General features: G+C 36.8%; 3 protein-coding genes across 3 annotated transcripts; 2 read left to right on the top strand and 1 right to left on the bottom strand.

Moving 5' to 3' along the window:
- The first annotated feature begins 306 nt into the window (after nucleotides 1-306).
- Nucleotides 307-5,462, top strand: LOC104219638 (uncharacterized). Its single transcript, XM_009770341.2, has 5 exons — nucleotides 307-406; nucleotides 550-714; nucleotides 2,638-3,013; nucleotides 3,176-4,944; nucleotides 5,039-5,462. The coding sequence occupies exons 3-5, from the start codon at nucleotides 2,668-2,670 to the stop codon at nucleotides 5,198-5,200; spliced, it is 2,277 nt and encodes a 758-aa protein (XP_009768643.1). The 5' UTR covers nucleotides 307-406; nucleotides 550-714; nucleotides 2,638-2,667; the 3' UTR covers nucleotides 5,201-5,462.
- Nucleotides 5,463-10,892: 5,430 nt separating this feature from the next.
- LOC104219639 (serine/threonine-protein kinase BSK5-like) lies at nucleotides 10,893-15,426 on the top strand. Its single transcript, XM_009770342.2, has 10 exons — nucleotides 10,893-11,459; nucleotides 11,543-11,766; nucleotides 12,183-12,318; nucleotides 12,512-12,645; nucleotides 12,752-12,857; nucleotides 13,719-13,804; nucleotides 14,107-14,295; nucleotides 14,379-14,540; nucleotides 14,673-14,786; nucleotides 15,094-15,426. Exons 1-10 carry the CDS (start codon nucleotides 11,378-11,380, stop codon nucleotides 15,334-15,336), a joined length of 1,476 nt encoding a protein of 491 aa, XP_009768644.1. The 5' UTR covers nucleotides 10,893-11,377; the 3' UTR covers nucleotides 15,337-15,426.
- An 885-nt stretch (nucleotides 15,427-16,311) lies between these two features.
- LOC104219641 (uncharacterized) lies at nucleotides 16,312-19,462 on the bottom strand. Its single transcript, XM_009770344.2, has 2 exons — nucleotides 18,616-19,462; nucleotides 16,312-17,191 (listed from the first exon to the last, which is right to left on the bottom strand). Exons 1-2 carry the CDS (start codon nucleotides 19,167-19,169, stop codon nucleotides 16,969-16,971), a joined length of 777 nt encoding a protein of 258 aa, XP_009768646.1. The 5' UTR covers nucleotides 19,170-19,462; the 3' UTR covers nucleotides 16,312-16,968.
- Between the last annotated feature and the right edge of the window lie 4,159 nt (nucleotides 19,463-23,621).

A 23,621-nucleotide genomic window follows, 5' to 3' on the forward strand; every position in this document is an offset into this window, starting at 1 on the left:
GAATATTTCTATATATTCATGATGTTATGTATTTTTGTAGCGAATATTTTATAGCTCCTTCGTTTTAATTTACGTAAACCTATTTGAAAAGAAGACTTTTGAACTTAACGAGACACATATATATTGTGTGACTATAAATTATTCTTTTTTCACGGACTAAAAAAATAAGTTCAATGGATGGAGTATAACAAAAAAAAAAAATTAGATGATTTTGACATAAAAATACAAAATTCAAATGGAAAACAATAAATGGGAATGAAGTCGCTTCAAGATTTGCAGCATCCCAATAAATAAAATAAGCAGTCATTAAGTATGTGGAGTCCAAAAGAGCGTCATTACCAATTACCCGTGACCCACCTACGCTACGCTACGTAGTATTCCTCCTCTCCCTCCAGAAAGCAAAAAGGTATGCAGCTCCAGCCAAAAGTTCACCCTTACTATTTTATGTTTTGTTGCTCTTTAATTTCCTCTCTGCCTTACTCTTTATGTTAGGGGAGTGAATAAATAATTATCTAGAAATTAAAGGTGTTTAATAATTTGCTATTACAGAGAGGAGGCCACAGGTCGTCTATGGTGTCCTTGCTTTCTCTGAATTATGCTCTCACTGCAATTCGTTCCTCAGCTTTTTTAGTTACTCCTACTCATCTTGGTTTCACCGCCGACACTTATTTACACCTCCACTTCCCTACTTTCGCGGTTGTTGAGTTCAGTTAGGTATGTACTCTTCTCTTCTTCTTCTTCTTCTTAAATATACTCTATATTCTACTGGTTTTATGTGCTGCATATTGAAAGACCATGAAAAATCGTAGATTCTCTCACTACTCTGATCATTTTGGTCGACTGCCGGCAAACAGAGGCCGCATTTGAAGCTTATGAGTTTAGAATTCTAGTAATGAGTTCTAAATTAATAATTTGTACATTTTTTTAAGATAAAAACATTGGGTTTGGTCGGACGGATAACCGAAGAACTAGTTCCGCCCTCGCCTGGACAGCGTCTGTTTTTTTTTTTGGAGAGAGAAGAGGTTGGGGGCTTTTCCGTTAATTCTTGTCTTGTGATCAGCTCACTTTTAATACCATAATTTCTGCAATCTCTCATTCATGATGCTGATGCATGATAAAAATAACAATAATTGCATATCTTGGTATGTCGTAATTGGAAATATTGTTGCATTAATTTTTGGGTCTCAACACCATTGCAAAAGACAAGAGGAAGGGTGAAGAAGGGGGTTGTTTATGGCAAAGCAAACCCAACCGCCGACCTTCTTTTTCTATCTTTTTCAGTTTTTCTTTCGAGTAAAACACACTAACAAACGAGTTTAGAATTATACTATGAACTAACGTTGTAATGTTATCAGATCACTTATGTGGTAAGACTAGTAAATCTTATGATAAACACTAATTGATTACGTAATAAAAATGGTAACTAACCTATTATAATATGTTGAAGCATACTTATGTAAAAATAAAATCTCACTAGTAGTAGTAGTGCATATTACTATTTGAATCCCTAAGAAGTACCTATAAAAGGTAGAATTAATAACTTAAAAATATATGGCAAGTAATATCTTTTATAGAAAAAGTTTATTACAGACTATCAGTGAACTAAATCATTTTCCTTTTACATCTTTTTTAATTTGAATATAAAACTACAATAGCAAATTTGCAATCTATATTAATTAGACTAGCGATCAAACTCCAAAATGTTTGTTGAAACACATCCATCAGGTAAAAGGAATGTCACTCAAATCTTTCAAAAATGTCACCGGGTAAAAGTAATACTCTTATCGATGAAGCACACCCATCGAATCCCCTTGCCTTTATACCAACGAAATAAAAATGTTACTGTAGTTCGAAAGTGTGTGATGGAAATAGGTAAAAGTTAAAGGAATAAAGTACTCCAATCAAATGGGTCCTGCTTGTAAAGATAGTGTGTTGAGCTTTCTGATTTTGTTTAGCTGTCTGGATCATGTATTCATAATTGGCCAAATTACAATAAGCAATGAAGGAATACAAAAAAAAAAAAAAATAACATCACTTTCCCATTTTCTAATATTCCCCTGCACCCAGATATGAAAGACAGCCCGTGTTAAGAGATACCAACGACAAATAGTTCATGAATTAACTTTTATGTCCATATATTTCAGCTTTTTATGTTTGAAAAGAGAGGAAAAGTAAGTGCTATGTTCATTGTATAACACCTAATTCCTGGCTACTGACATCTAATGGAGTAATTCTTATTACCGAAACAAGTCTATAAAGGGGAACACTGCATGTTTTTTGCATATGATAAACTACTGGAAACTCAGGCAATCTGGAACTCTAATGTGATTATCCTTACAGTTAAACAAATATTGACGAACAACAATTTTACATTGTTTTTACCGCTTTCGGTTTTCACTTCTTCCTCCTCCTGTTCATGCAGTGTTTTCGTCTTCTAGATATCGCTTTAGATTTGAAAAACATTTCACCATCTATTATGTCGTAAGACTTGTCTTACCTATCTTTTAAACTCAGCATGTGTAATTTTTTCTGGCTTTTTACTAAACAATTCTGAGTTTACTATAATCTACTGCAACAAATTTTCATCAGAAGGGGCTAAAAATGTTAATAATCTCATTGTTTTTTAACCTCTGCTAGAGGCTAGAGAATTCATGCAAGGTGTAGCCAATGGAAAGACGGCCAAAGCAGAGTGGTGAAAGAAAGACAATTGAGAATAAAGAGCTTGTCAAATACATGTCAAGTTTGCCTAGTTACCTGGAAAAGGGGGGAAATCTACAGGAGAAAGCTTTCAGTGTTGGCGTCCTAGATTGGCATTTTCTTGAAAAATGGCGACACGAACATGTAAAAGAACCTTGTAGAACTAGGGGTTGCTCACCATCCACCAGCAATACCTTGTCAATTTCCTCAATGGAGGGATCTTCATCCAATTCTAGCAGAGCCAGAAGCTGCTCTCCTGCTCGTCGGAGGATTCATCGTCCTACATCACAATCTTATTATTCATCACCACCTAGAGGTAGTTGTCTTTGTTAGATTGTCTCACATTGATTAAGGGAATGGGTTGTTGTCTCCTTTCCTTAATGAGTTTGGACAATCCTCATCTCATGAGCTAGCTTTTGGGGTTGAGTTATGCTCAAGTTCCAATTTCTTAACAGTCTTGATGTCAAATTCTTTGCAGGAAGTTATGTACAGTTGCAAAACCGAAAACCTGGCGTAGTTAAATCCCGGGAGATTGAGCAACTTGTCGGCAAGACATATCAGTATTTTGATGAGTATCCACAAAGAAATATGCAAGAACTCGGCAATGCTCTACACCCGCGGAGGACTCCTCATGTTAGGAGATCACTTGATGGAGAGACTGAGACGAAAACATCACGTTCCAAGGGAAAGATGAAGATCCAAGATAGAGAATGTTTATCGAAAGGAGATTTTGATGATTTTGATTGCATAGAGAAACATAAATCAGATTTCCTTCAAGTACCAGAACCTGGCCAAGAAACTAACAGCTGCACAACTTTCTGCCCACCTGATTCAGTAGTGAGAGACCAGAGCGCTGTGAAATCAAGCAGACGGAGCTTTTCTTGTGGATTTATTTCTGCGTTCTACCATGGACAGTCCTCTTCAGATATCTCTAGTTCCAGCACCCTTCCTCATGATGCTGATGAGTCGAAGATGGGACAAGTGAGTCCAATAGATGCAAAGGATAGTTGCCCTTCATCTAAGACAATTCAGCCTTCAGCATATTCAGGAAAAAAATTGTCCAGCCCACCTGGAACCAATTCCAAACAAGAGAAGAAATCAACTGCAATGCTTAACAATCCAACTACACTTAATTCCGCAGAATCTACAAAAGTCAGAAATTCCTCTCCAACTCGTCGATTTAGCTTGGCAATGGGAAGGATTGGCCAGATTTCAGGTATAAAAGATATGATCACTGGATCACAAGGTGTCAAATGGCCTGCAGAACAATCTAGTCCAAATAAAACTCAAAGTTCGTCCTCACTTGATACAGGCTGTGATAAATCAGACACCACTGGCCGAGCCAGGACTAGTCCTTTGAGAAGGTTGCTAGATCCACTGCTGAAGCCAAAGACAGGCAACTCTGATCACGTTAAATCTTCAACAAGACGTGGTGAATCTCCTACGAAACGCTCATTGAAAGTGAAATTGGATTTAAAGGGCTGTAAAACAATTGATATCGACAATCCACGTTCTAATGGCACATTTGTGCCATCAAGATTGCAAGCTCTCCTCCAAGTAGCTGTGAAAAATGGTCTTCCTCTATTCACATTTGCAGTTGACAATGAAGTTGACATTTTAGCAGCCACAATGAAGAAACTTAATCCGAATTTGAAGGATTACAGTTGCTGGATTTATACTTTCTTCACCGTTCGTGAAACAAAGAAAAAGAGTGGAAATTGGTTAAATGAAGTAGAAAAAGACAGAAGTCATGGAATTATGCCTAATATCGTTGGAAAGATGAAGGTTTCTGATGTTCCATTCTCCGAATTGAACAGGCAGAAACTTGACTCACAGTTTAGGAAGAGGGAGTTCGTTTTGTTTGCTACAGATCAGAAACCATCTGACCTTGAGGCAAACGATGAGCTTGCAGCTATTGTTGTCAAATTACCCAATAGGATCACCACTTGTCCTAATGGAAGTGACCATCAGAATAGCAACTGCAATAATATTTCAACTTCAGGTTTAACAAATCCTTTTGAAGATCTTAACATGACAGTTATCCTTCCTGGTGGTGCACATAGCGTACCAAGTAAAGGCGAGCCTTCTTCACTGATTAACCGATGGAAGTCAGGTGGATCGTGTGATTGTGGTGGCTGGGATTTGGGCTGCAAATTAAGACTACTTGTGAATCACACTAATCATCAAAGGATATCCAGTTGTTCCAAACCCAAACTTAATGCTGCAAGATTTGAACTTTTATCCCAGGTTATGATCTACATAAATATAGATTATCAATTTTTACAGTAATTTTCCAATGTCTAATACACCATTGTGAAATCTTTTTGTTCTTGTTTGGCAGGGAGAAGCACGGGACAGTAAGCCCATTTTTAGCTTATCTCCGTTCAAGGATGGGATCTTTTCTGTTGAATTCAGTTCATCATTGAAGCTTCTTCAAGCATTCTCCATTTGTATAGCAGTTTTAAATGGTAGAAATCAAGAACTCTTCCGAATGCAAACTTGATTGCTGAAAATTTCTTCTGAAGTAATCATGTTGCCAGATTCAGAGGGAGCCCAAGTGGAATTATCTGCCAAATTTGTCTCAATTCCTTCTCTTTCCCCTGCTGGAAAGGTGTAAGTGACTTGCTTTATCAAGCATGGTGAAACATCAAACCAAAGGCTCTACAGTTTTTGTTTTAACTATAGCTAAGCTTGTAAAAAGTAACGATGAACAGATTAAATATCAGTCAATGATTGATAAAGTGAATTGCCATGAAGTTGAATAAGGCTCATGACTGAATGAAGCAATTGTAATTTGGTGTTGCAAGTGTAGAGGAATAAGTATTACTAAGGTGTATCAGCATATGAATATACAGAAGATTTTTCAATATTCCACTACTTCTTGATAGCCTTAGTTATAGCATCCAAAGGCAACAAGGGATGTTTATACTTAGACCACATTAATTAATTACGGTTAAATAGGAGTGTATGAATGGTTTAGTTATAAAGGTGTACGTAAAATACATGTCATTTGTTCTTTTATTTGCTGTAAAAACTATATACCATTAATTTTTTTTCTTTACCACATCCTACCCACAAATGTTTTAGGTAGTTGGACAATTTACCATCCTCTGTTCTAAAATTCATAGCAAAACACACGTAGTTAAAAGAACTTAATTCTTTTTGCTTAGAATATGAAAGCAAAACATTGAAAGAACCACGTACTAATCAAAGGGAAGCTACAATTAATACCAGAGCAACAAAACAGGCTAAGTATGTAGCAGTGCAATTAAGGCAGGTAGCAATTAATTATGGAGTCATGGAAGGAACAGATATTTCAATACAAAAATAATTAATGACAAGTAACAAGTTACGGCATAGAAAGGAATTTAGAACATGTAACAGTTAATATATGGAATAAGATAATTCATGAATTATGAGAAAGCATGGAAACAATTATTTTGACGACGTATATACACTCGTCACGTCGCATATACGCCGTTATACACAAAATTCACATCACATAAAGTTCGAGGGTTCCTAATTCCCTGAAATCAAGGTTAGACCCAACACTTACCTCATTCCGCAATCAACTCTGTCACGAGCCGAATCGGAGGGCCGCGACGGGCACCCGGTGACTTACTCAACCGAGTACCAACGTAACATATCTTTCTTATCATACCATCATGGGTAAACGGGCCGGAAAAACCGTCATGATATAACAAGAATGAAACATAAGGGAATACTCGACATATGACGACCCAACATGATATACAAACTTATACATGTGACATACGGGCCTATAAGGCCGACATGACCATTTGTAAACTCAACACATAGGCCAACAAGGCCATACAAGTATCCATAAACCTGACATCTGTCTACAAACCTCTAAGGGTACATAAAATCATAAAGGTCGGGACAGGGGCCCGCCATACCAATCAATACATATCCAAAGCATGCTGACCAAATAGGCAACTCCGGAGCAAGTGGAGTGCACCAACACCTCCGCTGAGCTGATATCCTACCAGGAGAAATGTCAACCTATCAATTGGGACCTGCGGGCATGAAACGCAGCGTCTCCAGGCAAAAATGGACGTCAGTACGGATAAAGTACCGAGTATGTAAGGTAGGAAAACATAAATAAGAACAGTAATGTAAAGAGAGATAGAGAAAATACAACCTGCAACATTTGAGTGCCTCTGGGGGCTACTTACATGAAATGCATAATACATATATACATAAACTTTTTTAAAAACATATGCCTCTGTGGGCATCATCATCATCATCATATCGCACCCGGCCTCAAAGAGGACTCGGTAAAAATGTACTCTGCCATCATAAGGCTCAGTAGAATCATACCCGGCCACATGGAGCTCGGTAAACCCAACTGATCAGTGGTTGCACAATAGGTGTCGTACCCGGCCGACTATAGCGCAGCTCGGTAGAGCAAAATAGATACATATATATAATGCATGCTCGACTCATGGAATCACGTTCTAAACCTTTCGGAGTGACGTAAGGTCGTTTCACCTTCGATTAGCATTATGGACATCATATCATCAATATGAACTTCACTAGGACTCAAGGATCATACATACTTTCTTAGAATAACTTTGTACGGAAATAACAACATGTACAACCTTAGTTGCTAGGAGTAGATTCATTATGAAATAGTGTATCGTTTATGTTCATTTCAATTTAGATCATGCCAAAAGAAAGAAGAAAGTGCCTTAGCATACCTTAACCATGGTGAGTCCTTAATACCTCCCTAGAAACTCTTCAAACAACTCAACTCAATCTACCATTGCATAAGGAGATTCTAAATCAGTGTTGAATAAAGGCTAAGTCTGCAACTTAAACTTGTAGCTCGTTTATATAAATCCGGGCAGCATCTCCCCTGTAACAAGAGCCTCCTCCAATGCCATATACCAACAACAATTACCAGAGAAATCCAACAATACATAATTATCAATAACAAGACACCATAAAATAACAACAAGTCATAACTATTTTACGACGAGCGACAAGCTTCAATTGGAATTCGTATACCCCATATCATCCCTTATAGACTTTTTACTTTAACTTAATAGTATCATTAACATCATAATGAAGTCATTCGTCAATAATTCCAGCCTCATACCATATATCCATAACAAAGAAAATGATCCACAACTCCAATTATTCTTAATTAGCAACTTTATTCACTAGTTCATGTCTAGTCCATCCGTTTAACTTAATCAATGTCAAGATAATCTTAAGAAGAATCAAGAACACAATATAATTACCTCCTACAGTTGATTCAAGTTGAAATCCATGTTACATTTAGCTTACAATAGCCCAATACACCCCAATCACTTCATACCCAAAACGACAACTATAGTAGTGTCAAACACGTCGAAAATGTTACAAAGAATGACTAATCCACCATTTCTCCTCCAAAAACTCCATTAAATAGCAGCAAAATATACAACCCAAAAGCAACACGAAACAGCCCACAACAAGTCGAATAATTCGAACTCACGGCTTCCGATCACCATCCCGTGAGTTCTAGCTATTAGGAAATGAATTTATCAACCTTCCTTCATATTTCAAAGCTTAAATACAGAAATAAAGCATTTTCTTAACTATTAAATACCTTCCAAAACTCAAACTACAAAGAAAAAGAGAGGTAATATAGTGATACTTACGTCGTAGGGATCATTCTAGTGTTATTGCTTCGTGATTTCGTGCCTTGGACGATAATCTTGTTGGATAACCTTGTGGACAGCTTAAGGGTGAGTTTAGGGGTCTTATTTGTTCGAGCTCTCTGGAATTATGAAGAAAGAGACGAGATAGGAAGATAAATATTCATTTTGGTTGAAAAGTCAAAAGGTGCTACTTGGCACCATCTCATTGGCCCTTTTTCAAACACTTATATTTTTTTATCCAGATATCGTATGAACGAATGGTTAATAACGTTGAAAACTACATTCCAAGACATTCAATTTGGTATATAATATGTCCCAAAAAAATCTCATATAGTACACGAAATTTATTACTCAAAAAGCTCTATTACAAGACAAATCCTTAGTCGGTTTTTCCGCAACTTAAATCCGATTTTCTCAAACTTTATACTTCATATCCAAACATCATATATAGTCATATCATGGCTTTAAACTCATTTAAATCATGATTAACAAGTCTCATATTCATCTTAACTTGCTTAACACTTCGACAAACCTTTCTTATCCTTGTAGAAGGATTTCATCCTTTTTGAGCTTACATCAATTGACTCACGACGTACTTTCAAGTACAAAAACATGGGTTGTAACAAACTCAAAGCTCTACCACGGTCTTACCTTTTGAACAAGCCTTTCAACAAACCAAATCTAGCAAATTATTGACCAAATGATTCAAAATAAGCTTTAGAAACTACCCACGAATGAAAGAGGTTCAACTTAGGTTTTTTTTGAAGAAGTCAACAAAAGTCAACTCTGGGCCTGCTTGGTCAAAACCAAGATTCGGACCAAAATCCGATTACTCATTCACCCTCGAGCTCGATTATGTAATTTATTTCGAAATCCGACCTCAATTCGAGGTCTAAATCTCAATTTTACAAAAATACCTAATTCTACCCAAATCCTTAATTTTTACCCTGAAATTCCTAAATTTGATGTTGAAATCTCATGAAATGTAATGGGTACTTGAAGAGAAATAGATTAAACTCATTTACCAATGAATTTAGGAAGAAAAATCTCTTGCAAAATCGTCTCTAGGGTGTTTAGAATTGAGAAAATGTGAGAAATGAGCTAAGTCTCGTTTTCCCTTCTTTTACCCAGTTGTGGATGTTGCAATTGCGATATCTTGCTTGCAATTGCATAGATCGCAAATGCGAGAAAGAGGTCGCAAATGCGAACCCTTCTCAAAAAATCAGTCATCGCAAAGGCGACATTTTGGTTCGCAAATGCGAAACCCCATCCTTCGCAATTGCGAACCAATCCTTCGCAAATGCGACTCTGCCTTCGCAAAAGCGGCAGTTGCTCATTCGCAAATGCGATCTTTTCTCTCACAAATGCGAGACTCCCCCCTCTAGCCCATGCTCGCAAATGCGAAGCCTTGTTCGCAATTGCGAGGCTCGTATTTGCGAGCCAGACCTCGCAAATGCGAGATATGCAATCCAGCACTAGAAATAGCAGTGCACCAGCATTCTTCTAAGTTCAAAAATCACTATTTAGCTTATCCGAAACTCACTCGAGCCCCTCGGGCTCCAAACCAAACATCCATACAAGTGTAATAATATCATACAAACTTGCTCGCGCGATCAAAACACTAAAATAACACCTAGAACTACGAATCGAACATCAAAATTAATGAAATTTTCAAAGAAACTCAAGAACATGGAAATTTACAATTGGACGTCTGAATCACGTCAAATCAATCCCGTTTTACACTAAATTTTACAGACAAGCCATAAATAATGGACCTATACCAAGTTCCGGAACCGAAATCCGAACCCGGTAGCAATAAAGTCAGCCCACGGTCAAACTTAGGAATTATTTAAACCTTCAAATTACTAATTTTTAACAAATCACGTTAAATCGAGTTAGAGACTTCCGAATTTGATTTTGTGCATACGCCCAAGTCCCGAATTACGACACGGACCCACTAGGACTGTCAAAACATTGATCTGTGTTCATTTACACAAAATATTGACCATAGTCAACTCAAATAATTTTTAAGGTTAAAATTCACATTTTCTTCAATTTTTTTACATAAAAAATTTTCAGAAAAAAATGCGGACTGTGCACGCAAATCGAGAAAGGATAAACGAAGCTATTCAAGGTCTCAGAACACATAAATGAAGGCTAAAGCTAAAAATGACCTATCCGGTCATCACACATAAATATTAGATACTAATAAATACTCAATCTGTTTCAATTTATGTGAACTTATTTCCTTTTTAGTTCGTGCCAAAAAGAATGACACATTTTCTTATTTGGAAACAATTTATCCTTATGCCATGATTTATTACCGCACAAAATATATGTGTCTCATTTTACGCCACAAATTTAAAATTCTTTTCTCTTTTCTTAAATTTTGTGCCTAGTCAAATGAATTCACGTAACTTGAAACGGGAGGAGTATTTTTGTTTGATCGTATATGGATAAAGAAAGTGTTCTCAAAGGGATAAGAGCGACAACGTTAATTTATTCCGAAAGAATAGAAAAGGTAGCTCTTGGGGTCAAAAAACGGTCTTTTGTTTCTTCCATGTTTCTCTGCTTCTTCTCCTCTCCCCTGTCCCAACCGAAATAAACAGAAAACTCCCTCTCCTCTTTCCTTTGGGATAAATAAATATAATGTAGGCTGTAGCAGTTTAGATTCTTGATCATTGCTAAGAATGACAGAGCCTCTCTGTTCCCAGTAGCAAAAAAGAAACACCATTAACGCCCCTTGCATTGCATTTCTCTTATTCGCTTGCTCACATTTTAAGAGCATTTATTTGAATATTGTCTTTTGAAACACACCATTATAATCTCTCTTCTTCCTTTTTTTTTTCTCCCAAAATTTTCCCATATTCGTTTGTTATAGGTGAGAAAAGGGACTTTTAGAGGAGAAAAGTTGTCACCGATTACACATATTTGTGACCCCTTTATCTCTCTAAAGGTCTTTTTTTTTTCTCTTAAATTTAATATATCTGAATTCTTGAAAAATTTATACAATGGGTGCACGTTGTTCCAATTTGTGTTTCTGTTTATGGCCTTCAAACATCAAGTCCCATGTTCTGTATACATCTGATATCGGTAAGTTTTTTCTTTCTTTTGATAATGTGGGACTTTGAAGAATCAATCTTAATTTTGTTGTTGGCATTGTTTGTGTGATTCAGAAAAATGGGCGGAGAATGAGCAGCTGAATTTGCCAGCTTTTAGAGAATATGGTTTGGAGGAGCTGAAGGCTGCCACCTCAACTTTCTCCGTTAATAATATAGTTTCAGAACATGGAGAGAAAGCCCCTAACGTTGTGTTTAAAGGTCAGCTTGATGGTAATGGCCGTTGGATTGCTATCAAGCGCTTCCACTCGTCTGCATGGCCTGATTCTCGCCAATTCCTAGTCAGTATTAATTCTCTTTTCGTATCTTGTTTCATTCAAGTTGTAAAGCATTTGGGTAATTGTTTGGTCATGTTATGGCTTTGGGTAAATAATGCTAAATTATGTAACCATCTCAAGCTGTTAGAGGGGGTACAGTTTAATTTACTTAATTATGTCTTCAACATGTCCCTTACCTGCCGGGCTGATTCTTTTTTCGTAAGCCAATCACGTGAAAGTCCTTTTTGATAAAGGTAAGTGTGAGACTTGAACCTGTAGTAATCTTTTTCTGTCCTATACCATATTGAAATGTGGAACCAACTCATCTAAAAGTTTAAGCTGTTAGAAAGGATACGCTTTTATTTACGTAATTATGTCTTCAACAACAAGAATGTGATGTGTATCATATTATTTTTGGAAATTGCCTATTCATTGTTAAGGATGAAGCGAAAGCAGTGGGGCAGCTAAGGAGTAAGCGGTTGGCTAACTTGTTAGGGTGTTGCTGTGAAGGAGATGAGAGATTACTAGTGGCTGAATTTATGCCTCATGAAACATTATCCAAGCATTTATTCCATTGTAAGTTTTGCTCATTTCGTTTTTCTGGAGTCATGTTGACATGTACAACTTAAGCAATTTCTCTGTAAACTAGTTTTTTTGTCTAATCCAACCCCTTAGTAATGGGGCTTAAAACTCGCAGTATCATTCTATAACAAGATTTTCCTTAGATATATTTACCAAACTGTAGTTTATGTTGGTTCAATTGATTTAGGGGATAACCAACCATTGAAATGGGCGATGAGGTTGAGAGTTGCTTTGTATTTAGCACAAGCATTAGACTACTGCAGTAGTAAAGGGAGAGAACTATATCATGACCTAAACTCTTACAGAGTTTTGTTCGATCAAGTAAATTTTCTTTTAATCTTTACCCTACATGTATATCTGTGCTCCGTTAAATGTTCAAGCTATCTTCTGTACTTCATTGTTCTTACTACGAGTCAGCACATGACAGGATTGTGATCCAAGGCTATCATGTTTTGGCTTAATGAAAAACAGTAGGGATGGCAAGAGTTATAGTACAAACTTGGCCTTCACTCCGCCGGAGTATTTAAAGACAGGTATCTCAGCTGCTATCAAGTTTTTAAGTGTCACCTGTTAAATTCTAGGTTCCTTGGAATTCAAGGGCTCTATATCAATATGTTTGAAAGTCACCACCAAAATTGTGAAACAACTTAAATTTTGGTCATTGTCAAATAGCTCTCATAATGAAATAGAAATCTCTCTTTCCTCCTTTTTTTTTTTTTTTTTTTTTTTTAACTGAATCCTCTAGGCATTGTGCCTAGGGCTGATTTTCATATATCCTAAATAAAAGTACAGTTACGGAGGGGGACATAAACCTGACCTCCAATATATGGTACAGAGGCACCTGGTCATATATACATAATGACTAGGTAAAACCTGAACGCTGTGGTGAGTTAGACCTGTGCTGGTGATCCAATTGACTATCAAACTATGATAGTCAATTGGGTGTACAAAATCAGAGTGAAGTAGTACTAGGTCAACTATACAAAAATGCACATGTAAACCTAATTCTACCAAGTTATTGAGTTGGAAGATTGTCTTCCATATACAAACAATTCTACATCTAGATAAAGTGTAGAAAGTCCCTAAGGAGAATGACAAAAAACTTGTGATGCTGGGAGATGCTATCTTCAGCCTTGCTTTGACATCTATTACAAGGAAAGCTAAGTTGAAGATAGATAACAAAAGGTTCCCAAGAGTTGGGAAGGGGTGTTGCATGTTGCTGGTGACAGAAGGGAGTGTGAGCATTGGCTGGTTTCTATTTATAACATGAAGAAGTTTAATACTAGTCGTATAAGTGACTAAACTCAACATGTGTTTATCAAAGCAATTGAAGATAATCCATCTTTTTCAATGCAGTTATTTGATTCAATGTTTTAACGTGATTGTAATGGCAGGTAAGGTGACCCCAGAGAGTGTAGTTTACAGTTTTGGCGCCCTGTTGCTTGATCTTCTTAGCGGGAAGCATATTCCTCCTAGCCACGTAAGTGCTTGTTTGACCTGTTCCAAAATTTTAAAAACAGAAAAGGATATTGTGCTTGATAACTGCTTCCTATGCACAATAGGATATATATGATGATAAACACTCAGATGTTAGTAGCGTGGAGTTGAGTTTTCTTCAGTTTTAGAGCTGGTTTGAAGTTATAATTTTCACGAAACTATATATATATATGTGTGTGTGTGTGTGTGTTATTCTTCGATTTCAGTTACTTCTCTTAAACATGCACTGTTTATGTTTATTCAATCATTCCCTCAATCCTAAATAGTTTCAAAATTGATATGCAGGCACTTGACCTCATACGGGGAAAGAATTTTCTGATGCTTATCGATTCTTGCTTGGAAGGTCACTTCTCAAATGACGATGGGAGTGAGTTAGTGCAACTTGCTTCGCGTTGTTTGCAACACGAACCTCATGACAGGCCAAATGTGAAATCTCTTCTCACCTCTCTAACATCTCTTCAGAAAGAAAAAGATGTATGTATAATAATTAGTCCTTTCGTATGTTGTAATGTAATTAATTACATGGGAGAAAACTGACATGTTATTTGACTCTGCAGGCTCCATCACACGTTCTCATGAGTATTGCTCGTGAAACCACCTCACCCTCCCAAGTACCTTTAACACCTCTTGGTGAGGCTTGTTCGAGATTAGACTTAACTGCCATACATGATATTTTAGAAAAGGCTGGATACAAAGAGGACGAGGGCATCGCTAATGAGGTCAGGAAAGGCAGTTTTCCTTTTTGTCCATGTTTAACTTGCTGTAATGAAACTAAAAGTGAACATGTCATTCTCTCATGTCTAGCAAATTAGAATGCCATTACTGTGGTGAAACTCTTTTTCCTTTTGCAGCTTTCATTTCAGATGTGGGCTAATCAAATACAAGAAACCCTCAACTCTAGGAAGTCTGGCGATTCTGCTTTTCGAGATAAAAATTTTACTACTGCAATCAAATGTTACACAGAGGTAATTTAGAAACGCATAAGGCATGCACCTCTCCTGTTTCTAACTTAAAAACTGTCATATGACCTATTAGCTAGGGATCATGTTAGTACGTTTATTTTAGGTCCCATCTTTTCTAGGGATCTTTTAGTCTTGTATCCCAGTAGAAAATATAGAGAACTTATTGGTCTAAGATGAGCTTAAATAGAGCTACATGGTCGGTCAGTGAGGATTAATATAGCCAATCCCGACTTGTTTGGGATTGATGTGTATATAGCTGCCATCTAAAATTGAGTATTGATCAAACAGCTTCTTTTTGTTTGCACTGCAGTTTCTTGAGGGTGGAAATGTTAAGTCCCCAACTGTGCTGGCAAGGCGCTCGTTATGTTATCTAATGAGTGACAAGCCACAAGAAGCTCTTGCAGATGCAATGCAAGCACAAGTACAATTTTCCAATTGGCCAACTGCTTTCTATCTTCAAGCAGCTGCACTGTTCACCCTCGGAATGGACTCAGATGCCCGGGAAACACTCAAAGATGGCTCCTCCTTAGATTTCAGAAGAATGAAACAGTAAATGTTGAATATAACTTCTACACAAAAAAGTCATTGTACATATCACCTTTCATGAATCATCAATATCAGCACACAAGTTTTCTTCATAACATCCATTAGAGCACGTGTGATTAATTTCTCATTCTGCTGCTTCTATTTGGGAGAGCTGGTGCATCTCTACCTTTGGTAGTTATTGTACGAGTTTCAGAGAAAAAAAAATAAAAAGGAAAAATTAAACATATAAAGCAACGGAACCATCATAGTATTTCTTTTAACTCCTCCGAAAGGAAGGATGGCAATTTGATCATTTGCCCATGTAATTGTGGTGACTATTGCAACTGCAACCAAGATTTATGCACTACAAGATATTAATGTCAGCACCTCAGTTATAGGTAAACAGCCTAAAGTGTTCCCTGATCCAACCTGTAAACTGTAAAAGAAAATGTATATTGAACCTAATTCAATCACAAACTTATGAGGTGGTGATTACCTAAAACCATATAAGGAGACAACATCGCATACCCTCAACCAATGTGAGATATTATAACATATGCTATGGTACCAGCAAAGTTACACATTGACACAAACTCTATCCACTTCACAATGCCCAAGCTGCACGGAGACAACAATATGTCAACTTGAAGAAGTACATATATGCTACTCTAAAACACAGAGTAATCTGTACTAGCAAGCATCAAACTTGTTTTTGAACTAGTATCATCTCCACAACTGTAATAAACTTATAGAGAAGTCTGTAATGAAATCCGAGAAATTCTAGAAGTTAGTTCCATGGTCTCAAGTCTCAACACCTCAGTATGGTGCAAACTCAGTTTCTCAAAACTCAAACAAACACCATAATATTGTTCCAGTTGCTTGAGAACTGCTTCTCCAAACACATGCTTTGCCAGTGCTTCTAGACTCCTGGTATGGCAAGCTAATTACACTTATGGGGGAAATATGAAACCAATTGAATATAAAGAATATAAAGGATCAGAAGTTCAGAACTTTCAAAAGTCAACTGAAATCCACAATATCGTTTTACAGTATGATCAAATATAAAAGAACCCTCCACAAACGATTTGCAGTGCAAGGTTCATTGATTGGAACACACTTGGAACAGGAAAACATGAACACACAAGTAAGCACCATGAAATATTTGTACAGAAAGTGCAATATTGAAATATAACAGATACGCTGCATCATCACCACAGCTTAATTTGGAACATGGATACAGATGAGATTTCAACATGGATATGGAGTTCGCTCCTAGCTGGTAAGAATTCTTTCCTTGTGAAGGGTTTGACGAACAAATAAGTCACTGTTCCTCTTTGTCATCTTCCATTCCCAGTTACAAGTCATTTTCTCAAATAATTATCGTGAAGGAACGCTCTTGAGAAGCACATGACATTTATCAAAATCCTCCATTGCCTTGGATATAACTACAACAACAACAACAATAACGACTGTGTATTTTGGGATCTGGGGAGGGTGAGATGTACGCAGCCTTACCCCTACCCTTGGATATAACTCCGCAACTCAAATAACAGCTGAAAATTCCTCAGCCAAATATACCTCTACATCATAAATCCCCCGGGGTTGAGTTGTTAGTGATGTCAATCAAAACAAGTACTGCCAGGATGATCTCAAACAAACTTCAGGGGAATATTTTGAAGTGAAAAAGCCATGAAACGACAAAGGCAAAAATCATGCATGCAAGCAGGAAATTTATGACGCGTCGCCCATGCCAGAATCTTCGGGTTTCAGAAAGGACTACAGGTGCATTTGATACTCCCATGGTGGTTATTGTAGCATTGTTGGCTTCATTTGCCTGCCCTCCGGTAACGTTCAGTGCTGTCGCACCACAGATTTCACAAATGCTGGATCATAGTAAGAAGATAAGTCAAGTTACATAGGGAGGGACTACATACACTTTGCTTTGTGATTGCAGATGTTTCATTTGGCTTATAAACCAATTACTACATACTAAAATCGAAGCTAAAGTCTCAGAAGAGAGATGACATAGCAGAAAAGGTACTCTCTGGCCTCAGCGCCTATCCTTCCTGACCAACATGCCACTGCATATACATTGATGCCACCCCTCCTAAATGAAACCATATAACGACCTTGGCTTTCCAATGTGTTTAATGGAAAATAAGCAACACGGCACAGATACCTCATCGGAAGCAAATGTAGCTCAAAAGGCAGGTAATGAAACATGACGATAAAACAGAACTATAGGTGCAGAGACAGGTGAAACATTTTATGTGAAAAGAACATGCAAAGACTTCAACACTTTTGGATGATGCATAAGAGGAAATGACAAAACTAATAGCTCAAATCAGTTTTTTCTTGTAAATATGTGCTTTATAATCAAACCAGGCCATAGAATGCAGGATATACTTTTCAAGATCATTTATTTTCTATATCCAGTCTTCCATGACATTTATCAACCACAGGCAAAAAGATTAGGATCTAGTTTAAGATGTGCTGGAGTCTGAAGATACTAAATTAGGAGCAGTGAGATACTATAAATTATGAGAACTTCTGTCCCTTCAACAAATATGTACCACAGTTGATAATACCACAGTATCAATCAAAATTTAGTGCTTTGAAGAACCAATATGTTTGATACCCAGCATGCAAGGAGAACAATAATTTTCAACCTGCTCAGGAAAGCCAAAACAATGTTCCTTGGAGGCTCAATAAACAAAGTAAGAAACCTGAGTGCATCTATCACTAAGTACCTCAAAGAACATAAACAAAAACGGAATCTTGGTTGTCTCAAACAAAGAGGAGTAAACCACAGAACAACCGAACCACTAGATGACTTTACTTCACGTACTCCAAATTTAACCTTAAAGTAGGCAAACTGTGCCACAGACCATCTCAAAATTGTACATTGTTGTACAATGATGCCATAGGAAATTCTGTAAATACACCCTGGACAAAGGAACTAACTGTGGAAAGAGCTCTAAACTAGAAGAGAGAATTGTCTTCAGACATCACCTAAGAAAAGAGTATCAAGAAAAGGGTACTCTAGCAATTCCAAAGGGTAGAAGTTAATCTTCCACATGATTCATTTCGCAATTCTAATGAGACAAAAGTAGCCTATAGCATTTCTGCATTCATAGAAACATACTATAATCATGAAAAACACATAAGAACTATACTTCCTACATCAAATTTTATTTGGCAAAAAGCAGCGTAAAGATCACATTGTTATTAACTTATACAAGACAAGCTAATAAAAACCGGAACTAGAACAAGGGAATACAGAGGCATTAAACTAGGGGGAACTTACGTGTTTCCCTTGATTTTGAACCAAGTTTCAGCACAGTGCTTGTGAGCACCAGCCAAATCACCTTTGCAAGAACAGCCCAATTCAATTGCCATTCCTCCAGAGGGTTCTAAGAGTTGGTCATCATCACCAATGCCACCACATTTCAACAAACTCAAATGACAAATTCTACAACTTTTCTCTTCTTTATTATGCACCTTCAACTCCAATTCACCACTCTCCAAATCAATCTCTTCATCAGCCACTAAACCACAAGCCCCTGATCTCTTGCTCTGCTCACAATTGACCAAATTGCCCTCAGTCCTCATAGAGGACCCACATTCCTCGAAACGGTAGGACCGACCTGCCACAGAGCCTAAAGGGGAGTGCCAAGACTGGTCGGAATCAGAATCAGAGAACCGGAAGCTGCCATCAGTAGTCGTCTCGCTGCTCCCTGCCATAGATGGTCTCCGTATCCGGCGCCGGCGCCGTTGACGGCGGTGATGACGGCGAAGATTAGCATTGTCACCACTGCCATTTGCCTCTATGTCAGTGATAGCAGTGTCAAAAGTTGACATTTTTTAGTACCCTAAAAACTGTCTTTTTTAACTTATAGATTGAGCAAAAGAAGAAAATTACTTGAAAGCATTTAAAAGGGATTCAACAAAAGTTCAAGATTTGAAGCAAAAAGACTTAATGGGACTACTTTTTGGTGCTCTTTCAGTTCTTTCTTTTCCTTTTCTTCTTGCTTTCTTCTTTTTTCCAAATGTAACTGTTAATTGCAATGTGTGTATGTAGGAGTGTCAGTTGGAAGCAGACGCAAAGGGGGAAAGACTTATGTACAGTTGTTTATTTCCTGTGGTGCAGAAACGACACAATAATGAAAGAGGAGGGACACCCTCCACATTCTCAATTTTTTTCTATCAACAGTAATTTAATTTCGTCTGTATTCTGATTTTCCTTTTCTTTTTTCTCTAGTTTATTCAAATTAAAGTTCCAGCCCTTTTAGTTTCTAACATTACAGTTTTTGTGAATGATAAATGAATGTAGGAGTAGGATGTGAATAGATTTGAGATTCACGTACTAAGATATGAAGGAATTAATTGGATATTCACAAAAACTTGATTTAGAAATACATGAATTCCACGTGCATTCTCAGTACAATTTAGTCATTGTGGAATTAATAAAAAGATGGTGAATAATACGTTATGATTGACATCATTTATAGGCTATTCCATTCTTATTATCTTGAGAAAATGGAAAGAATCGAAGATGCTACCATCGAGGTTAGTGTAAGAATGACTTTTGCGGTAAGAGTAATGTGTCCGACTTAACCGATGAAGCAATTAGAAAAAAAAGATTTTTACCTATCTATACCATATATCAAACCTTATTACCAAAAATATTCATAATTTATTATTTACCCGTGTAGTCCACACTTTTACTACAAATTATATACCAATCCAAAAATAGGTAGATTTTGCCATAAAAATGCGCTAAAATGAAGGCACCAGATCTGCGTGTGATTCTGTCAACATTAAATTCGAATTGCTGCGTAATTCTCTCCTTCCTCAACGGAAAGAGATCTCTCTTCTCTCACTCAACTACAATTCTCAAAAAACGCAAGCTACTGAAGCTTTAGTAATCAAACGGAAAGGAGATTTCTGTTTTCTGTTCTTCATCTTCATCTTCATCTGTTCTTCCATATATTTTCCACCATTGATAGCCATTAAAAAGCTTGAAAGCTTTGAATTCAAATTTGGGTTTTCAAAAATCATTATTTGTTTGGATTGGGTGTTGTTGTAAATAATTCGGAATATGTTTAGGAGTTTATATCTCAATTTTGAGGGGTTTTGGTGAAGATTAGACTTGGTTTTGACTGAATTTTAGATTGAAACTCGAAGAAGAAGAAGAAGAAGAAGAAGAAGAAGAAGAAGAAGAAGAAGAAGAAGAAGAAGAAGAAGAAGAAGAAGAAATTGTAGTTAAATTGTAGAATTGTAGATATATTGTAGATAAATTATAGATAAATTGTAGATGAATTGTAGATTGGGAAGACTAAAACTTCTACAAATCTTCTACAATTATGTCGAAAATGCCAATTATGCTACAATTGAAATGAGAATTTGGATATTAAAATTCAATGTATCTATTTTGTAGATATCTTGTAGATAAATTGTAGATTATTTGTATTCTGATTGTAGATGCATTATTTTCTGTTTTCACAAATCCAAAACGACTAAAGCTTCTACAAAATCTTCTGCAAAAAACAGTCTACAATTTATCTACAATTTTTCTAATTTGACTACAATTTGACTACAAAATATCTACAAATTCTGGAAATATGTCTTCTTCTTCTTCTTCTTCTTCTTCTTCTTCTTCTTCTTCTTCTTCTTCACCTTCAACCACTTCAACCACTGCCAAAAAAAAAGAGGTCAAAGAATTTCGAACTCTCTGCCATTATTATTTTCAGTGGGAATTCAAGCGGTTCGATCAAAGAATTTAAAATTTTCTTGTGAATCTGAAAATATGATATTCTTCGACGGTGGTGGGCAGTTGGGGATGATCAATGAGAGGAAGCATAGGAGCATCGTGAGCTGTGTGTGTTGTGAACAGTTGAGATGAAAGGAAAGAGAAAGTGGGAAGATACAATCCTATAATTATGCCTAATATAAACGAACCCTTAATTATATTCCTAATTTGAATTATGGTATAGAAATGGTAATTTGGTATGCTTAAATATAATAAACACAAATCTTAAGCATTGAGGGTAATAAGGTTTGATATATGGTATAGGTAGGTAAAAATCCCTAGAAAAAATTATCATGTGTTGAAGGATAAAGAAACTCCTTTTTGTTTTTAAATGAAACAAGCACCTTCGTTACAAAGTCAAAGTCACGATGTTATTACCACATGAGCAAAAATACACTTTGAGCCTGACCTTCCATTATATATGATAATGACCAAAAAAAAAAATATGCCTCATGTACACGATAACTGAAGCTAATCAAATGTAATCTAATGTGGTAATAAAGATCAGGGTGGCTCAAAAATCACCACATTTGGTCTTGACTTTGAAGGAAGGAAGTAGTCATCTATCAGTATTCAATAATTCTATGATTTACCTAAGTATTGTGTCAAATTATGTGTAAATATATATATTTCATCTAACTAGCAGCTCAAAGAAGCCATTTTATCTGCAACTTGATTGGCTTCTGATAGTAGGCTATATAGTTGATATTTACACCTTAATATGACCATACTTTATTGTTGTTTTATAGATAAATTACCCACAAAATGCTCTGAATAGTGTTCTTTTGTTTCGCACGGAATATTATATGAGAGGAAGCAACATGAAGTGTTTTGGAGGCGATAATGTGAAGAAAACGCCCACTCGAGAAGTACCCGAGCACTAAGAAGCAGAAAATGGACTGGGCAAGAAGTCCACCGCGACCGCGGTAGAACCGCGGTGAACCGCGATAGATTAAAATCGTGAGGCAGAAAGGTCAGCTCTCACCGCGGTCGATCGCGACCGCCGTGCACTGTTCATGCTGCTGGAAGTTTGAGGATCAAAGTGTAATTTCGGGGAAACTTTTGTAAACCCTTATAAACTTTAGAAACTCGCCCAAGATTATTCCAAGTTTTTTTAAAAAAAACTATATTTGGAGGCAAGAAGAAGTGTGAGAAGATTAACAAAACATTAGAGTTTTTCTATCTCCTTTTAATTCTTGCAATTTTACATTATGAACAATTTAGTAGTTTCCTCTTATTTTGTTATGAGTAGCTAAACATTTATCTAGGGTTGATGGAACCAATTGTTGGTTGAAGTTTTGACTCAAGTTGTTATAATCGAGCCGGATTTATGATATGATTGTTCAACTACGTTTTGTATGGTGATTAATTGAATGAGCCCTTGATTAATCGTGTCTAATTACCTTATATTGCTTGATAAAGAGTATTAGGTTAGACAGCTGTTGAACAATACCACTTTTGGGTAATTGAAGAGATTCATTACTTGAACTTAAAAGTGGGTTTAGAGATAACAGAACTTTGGTAGGATAATTTAGAATTGCACACATATTGTCAGCTAGAGTAGTTCGAGAGAATGCTCTAGTAAATTATTTTAGTTGATCGAGAGATAATTACGATAACCCATAACTCTTAATCCTCATAGAGTATTACGGCGAGATTATAGCGGAAGAGTCAAGACCTAAACTAGCAATTGGGGAAATCACTGCCCAAGACCTTTTTACCATTGAATTATCTTTGTTTTAGCTTACTGTTATTTTTTCATAGTATTTGAAGTAGTTAAACAAAAACCCAATCTTAATTGAGCAAAAATCTTGCATCTAGAGATTGATTGAGTTGATAATAACATTGTCGAAGAGTGTTATAGATAGGTTAGTTCCGTGAGGATTCGATTCCGGACTTAAAACCAGATTATATTTGCAGCGACCGCTTTGTCCTTTAAAAGGCATAGTTGGGCGTTATCAAATTTTGGCGCCGTTGCCGGGGAACTAACGGTGTTATTTATTACAACTTTGGATTAGTGTTAAAATTATTAGTTCAAATCAATTTCCAAAGGTGTTAAACAATTTTCATTGAAATTCTAACATTTGAACTCTTGTGGAATTCAGGTGTATGCCTAGAAATTCTTCGAGGACTGGAGAACTGCTTGAAGGACTTTCAGACCCCGAGAAAACATTCAGGGCATTGAACTGTGCCAACAAGAGGATCCAACAATCACAACAACCACACCAGCTTGAAATTGACATGGGTGGCATAGAGAACGTCAACGTCAACATCAGGGATGAGCCAGCTGACCCAAACGTTAGAGTGGTGGCACCTCTTGTGCCAGAAGCTACACTTTATGATTGGGCTCAACCCACAACTGACAACCTGGCAACTGCCATAGCTGTGCCCGCAATTCAAGCGGAGACATTCCAGATCACTAACAACATGCTGCATCTGCTGCAGAATAAGGGATTGTTCTCCGGGTCACACATTGAAGACCCTCAGCAACATTTGAAAAA

This window comes from Nicotiana sylvestris, chromosome 6 (genome assembly GCF_000393655.2).
Source record: "Nicotiana sylvestris chromosome 6, ASM39365v2, whole genome shotgun sequence".
In the NCBI taxonomy this organism is placed as follows: domain Eukaryota; kingdom Viridiplantae; phylum Streptophyta; class Magnoliopsida; order Solanales; family Solanaceae; genus Nicotiana; species Nicotiana sylvestris.